The following is a 10,783-nucleotide window of genomic DNA, read 5'->3' as shown; positions in this document are numbered from 1 at the left end:
CGCAGTTTCAAGTTAGAGCAGGATCACTCTTCAACCTAGATATTACTACATTAGTATAGCTGTCTGTAAGGAAACATTTCAGCACAAGCAGCTGCTCACACATTTTTGTTTCTCTGCAGACAATCGTTTAATGTATAATTGTTGGAAGGTGGAGCAAAATGTAGCTCTCCTCTGGCTTCAAACAGTGCATGCCATACATATAAGTAATGTGTGAAGAAATAGTTAAACTGATCTCCCAGATTAATGGGAGTGGTACAGAAGTAATGTTATTGGAGGGTTTAATGAGTGACCTTATTACCCATATGTACCTTCTGTATATACTTAGCCTTTAGGTTTCCATATTATTGGACAAGAGCATCAGAATTTGTGGCTATCAAGTCCTAGAAGATGAAGATGCACATATTCATATTCTTTATCACTCCATCACTTTACCCACATCATAGAAAAAATCCAGAATTTATCGCTTTCAGAAGTGAAAGATACATAATTCTTTCACAATTTTCTGTTTTGAATAACTTGCTCTGAATACCTTCAGTTCTAGTTAACTCAACAAACTTTATTAATTTTTTATTTAAAAAAATAGACCGATTTCCAACAAAATGTTTCCCAAGGCAACTTACAAAAATATACACAGATAAACTATTGTGCACTTTTAAAAACAGATGCTTTAAAATAGTAAAAAATATTACTAAAACCAGCATCAGCTAACACCCATATCTAGAAAACAGACAAAAACTAGCCATTCAAAGCAGTAGTAAAAATATAATTATTTAGAGGTGTTGGGGGATGGAACCTGCCTAGCTTCATGCAGATTTGAGTTTCAAAACAGACCACTGTCTATTGACATAACTCATTGTAGATGAGCATCCAAGCAGGGCTTTGATGTGGCTCTTACACAGATTTTAAGGCATGGGCAACTGAAAACCACTCCCCCAAGGGATTAGATATATAGCCTGGGATAGTCCTGGATCCAGCATTGTCACTTGGTTGTTCAGGTCACATCAGTGGCTCACTCACCAGCTATGACTGTTCCTGGACTGTGTTAGCCTAGCCCCAGTAATTACGTTTGGGTAATTTCCTAGTTGGACTATTGTAATGCATTCTATCTGGAGCTACTCTTGTAGATGGTCTGCAAAATGCAGCCACCCAGAACCCAGGAAGGCTCTTCAGTGTTACTTGGTCCAATTGATGGTGTTGACTAACATTAAAAGGCCTTGATGACTGGGGATCCAAATACAGTAGCTGAAGAGCACCTGTCATTATACCAACCTGCCTATGCATTAAAATCTATAGGAGAGGACATTGTGGTCGAGCTGATTGCACAAGGATACTGTCATGAGCTGGAATTGGACGTTTTCTGTGGCGACCCTTGTTCCGTGCTAGTGCTAACAGTGGGTACTGTTTGTAGCCAGCTGAAAACATACCTCTTCAACCAGGCTTTTGTAGGGGACTGTGTTAAGCAGGAGATCTACGAACTGATGAGACTTAAGGTCTGTTTCCTTATTTTATTTTATGTTGATTTTATTGTGATATTTTAATAGCTTTGATGATTTTATTGTAAATAATTGTTTTCCTGTTCATTACTGCACTCTGCTTTGTCACATCATTTTTCAATGAAGGGTTGAATAGATATGTATTTAATGAATGAATAAGACAGTGTTACTGTACTTAGAAATACAACTCTATTTTACATTAATGAACTCCAAATCTCCACATATACAGTAGTAAAGCTAAGCATAAAAAGCTGTGTATGAATATATAGTTTAAACACGCTTTAAATGTTATTGAATCATGTTTCCTCAGGCAGTGCTTCATTTGCAAACACAACAACATATTTACATAAATATTAGTAAAAACTAGATATAAAATAACATTCTTTTCAGCCAAGTTCAAGATAATCCAAAAATCTGTAAACATTGAAGTGCAACTATACAAGTTCTATTCTTTAATCCTTTAAGAAATCCAGTGCAAACATCTATGAAATCTCTCATTGCCATTCCTATATTTGCTCCTTCACCTTGCAAATTTGGAAACAGAAAATGCTGTCTCCCATATTAAACTGTACTGCAAGGAAACGGACTGTTTTCAGACTTGCAGAACTAAAGTAGCCCAGTTCTATTTATAAATATTAAATAACTTGTGACACTTCAGTTTTTGTGTTGGTGTTTTAGATAATACTGCCTACAGGTTAGATATAATACTGGTCACTGAGAATAACTGTTACCACAGTTTTAGAACTGTCGAAAGATATAAAGTAGTCCTTAGATTCTGACCATGTTTCTTTCACTTTCTATTTCCTCATCAATTCCACAATGCAAATTCACCAGGATAAGCATTTCCCCCATTAATTCCAACCTCTGCTCCATATGGCTAGTTCTTCTAAAGGTTGTTAATAGTTGCATGTCATGGTAGCTCAGTACTGTAGTTTGTCTTTTGTCATGCTTAAAAATGATTCCATGGCCTGGAGCAAGGGTTCTGTTTCTTTGCAGCTTTATGTGGCAGGATCTTCAAGATGACAGTGCTGAGTGTGCAAGTCTTAATGCATTTAACTTGTTCTGAATCATTTTCATGCGTATATATTCAGGCTTGCTGAATGTCAACTTATGTAACTCTCAGAGGAATCTGTAAAATTGGCAGGATTTGTCAACTCTGGTGAGGTATCTTCTGCAGGCCACATCTCTACCCAGATAAATGATGGACCATACATTTTCTGGCTGTTTTTGCCTCCCAAGGATCTTCTTTGTTTGTAATTGTGCCAAACTTGATTAATCATTTCCTTGAAAGGCCTCGTGGTTAATGTATAGAGAAGAGGGTTCAAGGCACTATTTATTGGTAATATAAAAATCACAACCCAGGAAGTTATAGAACCTAATGGGAGGGGAAAAACAATATTCACTTAATTGTGCCTGTGTATTTTTAACAAACGTAGTATATGTTGTGGCATGTGTGGGGAACCTTTGATTCTCCAGATGTTGCTGAACTACAGCTCCCATCTACCCCTGCAACCAGGACCAATTGTCAGGGGTGATGGGAGTTGTAGTCCAACATCTGGAAGGCTAAATATTTTCCCCACCTGTGCTATAGGATGCTACTAGACCAGATATTATTACTGTGGATATATGCAAAATTTCAAATCTTGCCAAACATTTGAACATATTGATTGATATTCTAATGTGCATTAGAGTAAATAGGCATTACTTCCTCCAACAGCAAAATTGGGTGGCTGTGTACAAAGGGTTGGAGCCAAACAAAGCGACTGAGAAACAAGAGGGAGGTGTTAACATGCTGTTAGGAAGCCCAATAAGTACAATTTTAACACCCCACAAAAAACAAGGGGGGCAAAAAGCTCATCCCTGTGCAATGAGCACCAAGTAAGTTAAACAGAATGTTGAGCATCATTTGGAAAAGAAAATATCACAAGGGGGAGCAGGAGAAGGATACAGTGGCATTATTGAGCTTACATCTTATAGTGTCTTGGAAGCAGGCATAGCTGGTTGGAACTCTGAGCGGGAATGCTTAAAGGATGAGAATGGTGCTTTTTTTTTTTTATAATGCAGGGCCCACACTATTTTAGATTCGCCCACCTGCCCTCTTCTACTGTCCAGGAAATGTAACTTGCTCTTGAGTTCCCTATTGCAAACTGAAAACAACAACAGAGCAATTGGGAAGGAAATTGGCAATACAGTACCTGGAATTTCTACTTGAAGTAAGGAAAGCAATTTTAGTGTAAATATGGGTATCCAACATAGTGCATCAGTAAATACGATGAAGAAAAAGCGTTTGGCAAGGGTCATCTCTTTCTTCACATGATTCTGGATTTCCATTGCGGTAATTGCTGTCTGATGGACGCTATAAAACATACTTCCATAGGAGAATACTATGATGATAAACGCTACCAAATTTACACCTGTTGCAAAATAGAAACAGTTTAATTCTATTTAGGAGTCTCTTTGCCAAGTTAAAATTCAAAATCTGATGACTAGTATGTATGGTATGCAAATGTAAAAGGTTCAGAACTGAAATATATCTATCTGTAAGTTTACATTTGCTGGACGTAGCTGCTTTTTAGATTGCAGAATTAAAACGCCATTAACAATAATGTATGCAGACTAACTGACTCTTGTTTAGTCTTGCTAACTTCTGCGTGAGTTCTGTAGGTTTAAGCAGTTTGTAGGTTACAGCTGTTCTTCACAGTAATATATGTGATTTAATCTATAAATTCATTATTTCACAATGAATATTCAGTGCTGGAAAATGAGAATTAAAAAAAACCTATATAAAATTGTGTTTCATAGATGAAAACAGACATTAAGATGAGCATCCATATTCAGAGTATGAGCAGATTAAAATAGGGTCTTTGGCCAAATCCTATATAATAATGTCCATGTTGTCCCTGCGTCCAGATGTCCCGTGTGTCCCTGAGGTACTGCGCATGTGCCCCAGGGATACAGGGATTGGACAGCAGAGACTGCCCGCGCGCACTCTCCCCCCCCCTCTGCCTCCTCCAACCGCCGCTCCCGCCGGACACCGCCTCACTGCAGGGCACGTCAGGGAAGCGAGGGTGGAGGCCGGCGAAGGCCTCCTCACAACCCTCCCTGGCCCGTGAGAGGAGCGGCGGTTGGAGGAGGCAGGGGGGGGGAGAGTGCGCGCGGCTCCCGCCGGACACCGCCTCACTGCAGGGCACGTCAGGGAAGCGAGGGTGGAGGCCGGCGAAGGCCTCCTCACAACCCTCCCTGGCCCGTGAGAGGAGCGGCGGTTGGAGGAGGCAGGGGGGGGGAGAGTGCACGCGTCCTTCCTGTCGGCGGCTGGGGGAGAGGAAGGAAGGAGAAAGCGCTCCTCCGTTCCTGTCCCCCTGCCACCGACAGCAAGGACGGGTCCCAGGGTTCGGAGAAGCGCTGCACAAGCGCTTCTCCGAACCCTGGGATGTCTGCTTCCTGTCGGCGGCTGCGGGAGAGGAACGGAAAGCGCTGCTTTCTCCTCCTCCGTTCCTGTCCCCCTGCCGCCGACAGCAAGGACAGGTCCCAGGGTTCAGAGAAGCGCTGTGCAAGCGCTTCTCCGAACTCTGGGAGGTCTCCTTCCTGTCGGCGGCTGCGGGAGAGGAACGGAGGAGGAGAAAGCAGCGCTTTCTCCTCCTCCGTTCCTGTCCCCCTGCCGCCGACAGCAAGGACAGGTCCCAGGGTTCAGAGAAGCGCTGTGCAAGCGCTTCTCCGAACTCTGGGAGGTCTCCTTGCTGTCGGCGGCTGCAGGAGAGGAACGGAGGAGGAGAAAGCAGCGCTTTCTCCTCCTCCGTTCCTGTCCCCTTGCCGCCGACAGCAAGGACAGGTCCCGGGTTCGGAGAAGCGCTGCGCAAGCGCTTCTCCGAACCCTGGGATGTCTGCTTCCTGTCGGCGGCTGCGGGAGAGGAACGGAGGAGGAGAAAGCAGCGCTTTCTCCTCCTCCGTTCCTGTCCCCCTGCCGCCGACAGCAAGGACAGGTCCCAGGGTTCAGAGAAGCGCTGTGCAAGCGCTTCTCCGAACTCTGGGAGGTCTCCTTGCTGTCGGCGGCTGCAGGAGAGGAACGGAGGAGGAGAAAGCAGCGCTTTCTCCTCCTCTGTTCCTGTCCCCCTGCCACCGACAGCAAGGACAGGTCCCAGGGTTCGGAGAAGCGCTGCGCAAGCGCTTCTCCGAACCCCAGGATTCTAGCGCCCGTTATTAAACGGGCTGAAAACCACTAGTTATGTATAATCTGACATGAATTTAACACACAGGTTTTAAAAACTGCAAATTGCTTCAGATGGCATGAGGGAGGCACTGATAATTACAGGATCAGGGCAGTCATGAACATAAAGGACTTGCTTTGGGGAGAAATGAACCTGGAGTTTACTTACCTAGGAAAATTATGACAGAATAAATCTGACCTCCAGTACTTTCAGACTGCTCAGAGTGGAGAGGGAAACAGACACCATTCGTGCCATAGTAGTTATGGAAAAAATCCTTATTGCTCAGTGGAATAAAAGCAACTGCAAACCCTACCATCCAGATGAGAACTATTATGGAAATTGTCCTATATTTTCCTGGCTTCAAGAATCTAAATGGGTAAACTATGCAGATGTATTTTTCCAAAGTCAGGTAGGTTAGCAATAAAACGGATACTTCTGTAGATAGAACAGCCAGCGATCCCACCAGCTGACAGTGGATACTGTCCATCCACAACTGAGCATGCTTATTGTACTCCCCACGATATTTCAGGTCAAAGGCTCCAATCATAAACAAGTATATTCCCATGAGGCAATCTGCACCTATGGAGAAAACGTGTGAGTGTATGTTATTTATACTAGCCTCATTTAGACTCTCTTTAAATAACCTCTGGTGGAAATCTAGCAAAGAGCGAAGCATGCCTAGATACTTACAGCAGAGTGACATTATCAACAGAGCATGGAGTTTGTTCTCCGACTGAATGTAAGGCCGCATGCAGATGACAAAGATGTTTCCGAAGCAAGTGACAGCAGACACAACCCAGACAAATACTCTCTGTATAATGCTGGCCAAGAGGTTCTCAAAGGAGGAGATTCCGTCAGTGTTGGGTTTGCAGCTGCGTACATGGGGAGCATAGCCACAATATTGAAATTTTTTGAAATATCTGGAGAGTAAAAAAGCAGAGGGAATTTGCATATCAATCTTTGGTGTGCGGGATTGTATGCCTTATAATACATTGCATACATTCCTTGAACTAGTACAAACTATAATAAGGTAAAGAGAATCATAGAGTTGGACCACATAGGTAATCTAGTCCAAACCCCTGCAACGCAGGAATCTTTTTGCCCAATGTTGGGCTCAAACCCATGACCCTGGGGTTAAGAATAGAACTGGTTGGGGAAATGACCTGAATTTTATTTAGTTGATGCTTGATAAATACACATTGCATATTCATGTGCAGTACATGAATATTAGTTAACCCAGGCATAGGCAACCTTGGCTATGTTTTGGAACTACAACTCCCATGATCCCTGACCACTGGCCCTGTTACCTAGGGATCATGGAAATTGAAGTTCCAAAACATCTGGAGAGCCAAGGTTGCCTATGCCTGAGTTAACCTCTATATATAGGATTTTATATTTTGTTGTAGAAATTGGCATGGCTATGGCAACAATCCTGATGACTGTGTGTCCAAGCACTAAACAGTTATCATATTTAGGTACAGAGATGAAGTGTAGAAGGGCACAATTATGTAAATAATAATAATTCCTTATGCAAGCTTGCTAATGGAATCAAATAAATCGACTAGTCTATCTAGCACACAGAAGACCTCAAAGAATGTTCTTAGCAGGTCTCCCTGCTACCTTTCTATGGGGGATTATAGGCATATATCCTTGCTATTTGTTAACTTTTTTGTAGATGATACTTACATATGGGAAAGATCTTTAAGTGGGCTGAACATTCTTCTTTGGATATTTGTAATTTCAATGCCTTCTAGGCTTCTATAAACATTAGAAACAGAGTTTATGTCTTATTAATAGCCAACTTACTGAAAAATAAATTTCCTCCTACAGCATAACCTATGTATCTTTAAATTGTATTTTGTTGGCAAGTTAATGGTAATGCAAAGTTTACTGAATACAGTGCTTTCAGCTCAAAGCACACTAAACTGTGATGTCAAAATTACAGTATGTCCCAGTATTTTGACTTAATTAAAGGCACATAGTAGGCTAGCAGCTGCATGAGAATCCTAAATATTCGAAAGAAGGTTGTTATTGTTTACTAGTGCCATTCAGCCCGTTTAATAAACGGGTGCTAGAACATTCGGCCTTTTTCAGTGGCAGCGGCGTGTGGGGGGCTTTTATTCCTTGTCTAATTGATTGTTCCTCTCCCCCCCGATCCTTAATTTATCCCTAATTTTCTCCCCCCCCCCGTTCCCAAACCCCAAGCCAAAGTCCCCCCCTTTTTTACCTTTACAGCCCGGGCTCGGCTGGGGGTGCGGGGGGGGGTATTTCTTCCTTTACCCCCTCCGAAGCTTGTGTTTGGAGTGCGGATCCCTCCCCACCCTGTTTTTGCGCGCTTTTTGCGCCTGCCGTTTGATTCCTAATTTCCCCCCATCAATAGCACTGCTGCTGCCAGGGCCCAGTGGCCGAATTCTGGCTCCTGGATGGCCCGGGCGGCTGCTTCGGGGTGTATGCCCAGTTTTTCGGGGGTGGGGGTGGCTCCCGCTACTTTTGTTGGCCTCCGCGGCTGTTTTTCAGTTGCCTGCTGCATCCGGGAGCTTTGCCATCCGGGGGGCTTGCGCCTGCCCCGGCGCTTTCTGAGGGTCCCGCGGTTGGCGCTGAGCATTTGGTGGCCTCCCCGCGCCTTTCCTGGCCGTTCCAGCCCAGCGGGGGTCTCCTGGTTGCTTGCGCTGTTTGGGCCTCAATTTTGGGCCTGTTAGTGAGGAGAAGCCGGGGCCTCGATTTTTTTGGTCATCCCGGCTTCCTCCTCAGGCCCTTGGGCACGTTGAGAGAGGGCCTGCCCTGCTTAGGAGCCTTGCTGCCTGCTCCTGCCTTCCACCTGGTGGCCTCTGTTTTAACTGCTTATTGAGCCAGTGCAGGGCAGAGGGGTGAGGTGGGGAGAGCGTGTGTGTGTGTGTGTGCGTGCAGTCTCTGCATCCAATCCCTGTGTCCCTGGGGCACATGCTCAGTAGCGCGGAAAACGGGACACAGGGAATCTGGATGCAGAGACACTTGCATATTATTATATAGGATTGGACTATTTAACAGTTAAATTTAAAAATTAGAAATTTTCTAAATATAGCAAGATTCCTTTCTTTTTATATAGTTTGTGATTTGAAGGTTTCTAAAGACTAAAGTAACAACATTAATCAAGGCATATATCATTAATTATTTCTGTCATTTCCAATTAACCTTAGCACATCATATTTTATCCGTAATTTAAAATTAAAAGTAAAGGTAAAGGGACCCCTGACCATTAGGTCCAGTCATGACCGACTCTGGGGTTGCGGCGCTCATCTCGCGTTATTGTCCGAGGGAGCCGGCGTACAGCTTCTAGGTCATGTGGCCAGCATGACAAAGCCGCTTCTGGCGAACCAGAGCAGCACACAGAAATGCCGTTTACCTTCCCGCTGTAGCGGTACCTATTTATCTACTTGCACTTTGACATGCTTTGAACTGCTAGGTTGGCAGGAGCTGGGACCGAGCAACGGGAGCTCACCTCGTCACGGGGATTCGAACCGCCAACCTTCTGATCGGCAAGCCCTAGGCTCTGTGGTTGAAAATTACCTCGTTCTAAAACAGAATAGCTAAATACTAGAACGCATTGACTTAGCTGACAAAATATTTTTCAGAAGGAAGACACACACTTACAGTGAATTGAGTTTAATAAGATAATCGAACTGGTTTGCTTCTATTTTCTGGATTGGATTGTATGAAAGATTTCTGTACAAAGAACAGAGAAAGTCATAGCTTAAATGGCAATTTTATTAACAAATGCCAATTGCCAAAAACAACAAAACCCACAACTGGCCCAGAAAACGTAATTAAAGTAGCATTTATTCACTCAGTATACTGAGTTGTAGATAAAAGAATAGTTGTTTCCTTTAAAAAAGCAAACAAACTGGCAGTGACCTAACTGAAGTAAATAATCTTTGCTTTGTCTTCTGCTTTCGGATTTGAAATTATATTGAAAACTCTTACTGAAGCTTCTCACTTAGAAGATCTCACTTTGTAAGTCCTGGAATTGTGGGATTGTATGTCCTAATATACATGTCTGCTTAGAAGTAAATACCATTGAGTTCCATGGGTCTTGCTTCTAGCAGGTACTGTACGTACAACATTGCAGCCTAAAATTACAAACAATGGGCAATACTAATATAATCTTGGAAAGCAATCTTAATTCAGCATAACAGAAATCAAAGCAAAAATTTTGGGGACAGCCATCTCAAAAAGAAACCATCCATATAATATGTAGGTGCACCTTTTCATTCTAACACAATTTCAAACCAGAGAAAATCAATTAAAAACATTTAATGAATTACATTCAAAGAACAATGGACTTATTACAGATCTTACAGCTGTGAGAGTTCTTTCAGATCCTTAAATAGGTGTTGAGGAAGCGATTCGATCTTGTTGTCAGCCAAGTCTCTGTGGGGAAAAATCCCCAGAATTTAGTAAACAGATTGCTTATGTTGCAATTAATGCTTCAAAACTTAAGAAGCACCCTAATTCTGTCTTCTTTAATTCCCCCTTCTCCTTGTGCCACTGTCCTAGTCCTGACTGACCCATCTCCCCATTTCTGAGACATTTTGACTCTAGTGCTTGAAGGACTAAACACACACTGTCACAATAATATAAAATATATGCTTGCTTCCAAGATGTGATCACAAAAAAGTGGTTAATCTGCTCTCAGGGAAAATGTTTACTTACAGTTCAGCTAATCTCTGAAGAGCAGAGAAGCTATTTTCATTTACAGAGCTGATTTTGTTTCTTCTCAAAACGCTGAAATGATAAAAGCTATTTTAGTGGGTTTTAAGGTGAGACTTCTTCTAATCCTTTGTAGTCTCTGGCCTAGGAATGGGGAACTAGATATTGTTGGACTACAATTTACTGTCCAGATGTTGTTGGACTACAACTCCCACCATCCCATGCCACTTGCCATGCTAACTGAGACAGATGGGAGTTCAGCCACATCTGGAAGGACACAGGTTCCCCATCCCTTCTCTGGCTCACTAGGATAACCAGATCAGGCTCTGCTCCATATGCCTTGAGCAATCAAGGCTGACTTAATGGTTACATGGATTCTTCCATAACTTCTCCAGCAAT

The 10,783-nt window shown here is 43.1% G+C and overlaps 1 protein-coding gene across 2 annotated transcripts in view; it reads right to left on the bottom strand.

The window, feature by feature from the left end:
* Window positions 1-441: 441 nt before the first annotated feature.
* The window catches only part of RXFP1 (relaxin family peptide receptor 1), a 28,322-nt gene continuing 17,980 nt past the window's right edge, over window positions 442-10,783 (bottom strand). The window contains exons 11-18 of one of the 2 annotated variants that reach the window (XM_035114132.2): window positions 10,388-10,459; window positions 10,034-10,105; window positions 9,329-9,400; window positions 7,385-7,456; window positions 6,389-6,618; window positions 5,867-6,277; window positions 3,689-3,907; window positions 442-2,868 (exon numbers count right to left, since the gene is read on the bottom strand). In XM_035114132.2, coding sequence (XP_034970023.2) covers window positions 2,597-2,868; window positions 3,689-3,907; window positions 5,867-6,277; window positions 6,389-6,618; window positions 7,385-7,456; window positions 9,329-9,400; window positions 10,034-10,105; window positions 10,388-10,459 — 1,420 coding nt within the window. In that variant the 3' untranslated portion in view covers window positions 442-2,596. The remainder of the gene's footprint in view (window positions 2,869-3,688; window positions 3,908-5,866; window positions 6,278-6,388; window positions 6,619-7,384; window positions 7,457-9,328; window positions 9,401-10,033; window positions 10,106-10,387; window positions 10,460-10,783) is intronic. The other variant, XM_060278675.1, reaches the window with a different exon arrangement.

This window comes from Zootoca vivipara, chromosome 9 (assembly GCF_963506605.1).
Source record: "Zootoca vivipara chromosome 9, rZooViv1.1, whole genome shotgun sequence".
Taxonomy (NCBI): domain Eukaryota; kingdom Metazoa; phylum Chordata; class Lepidosauria; order Squamata; family Lacertidae; genus Zootoca; species Zootoca vivipara.
Note: the sequence above shows the minus strand (reverse complement) of the source record. Positions and strands in the feature narration are given on the sequence as shown.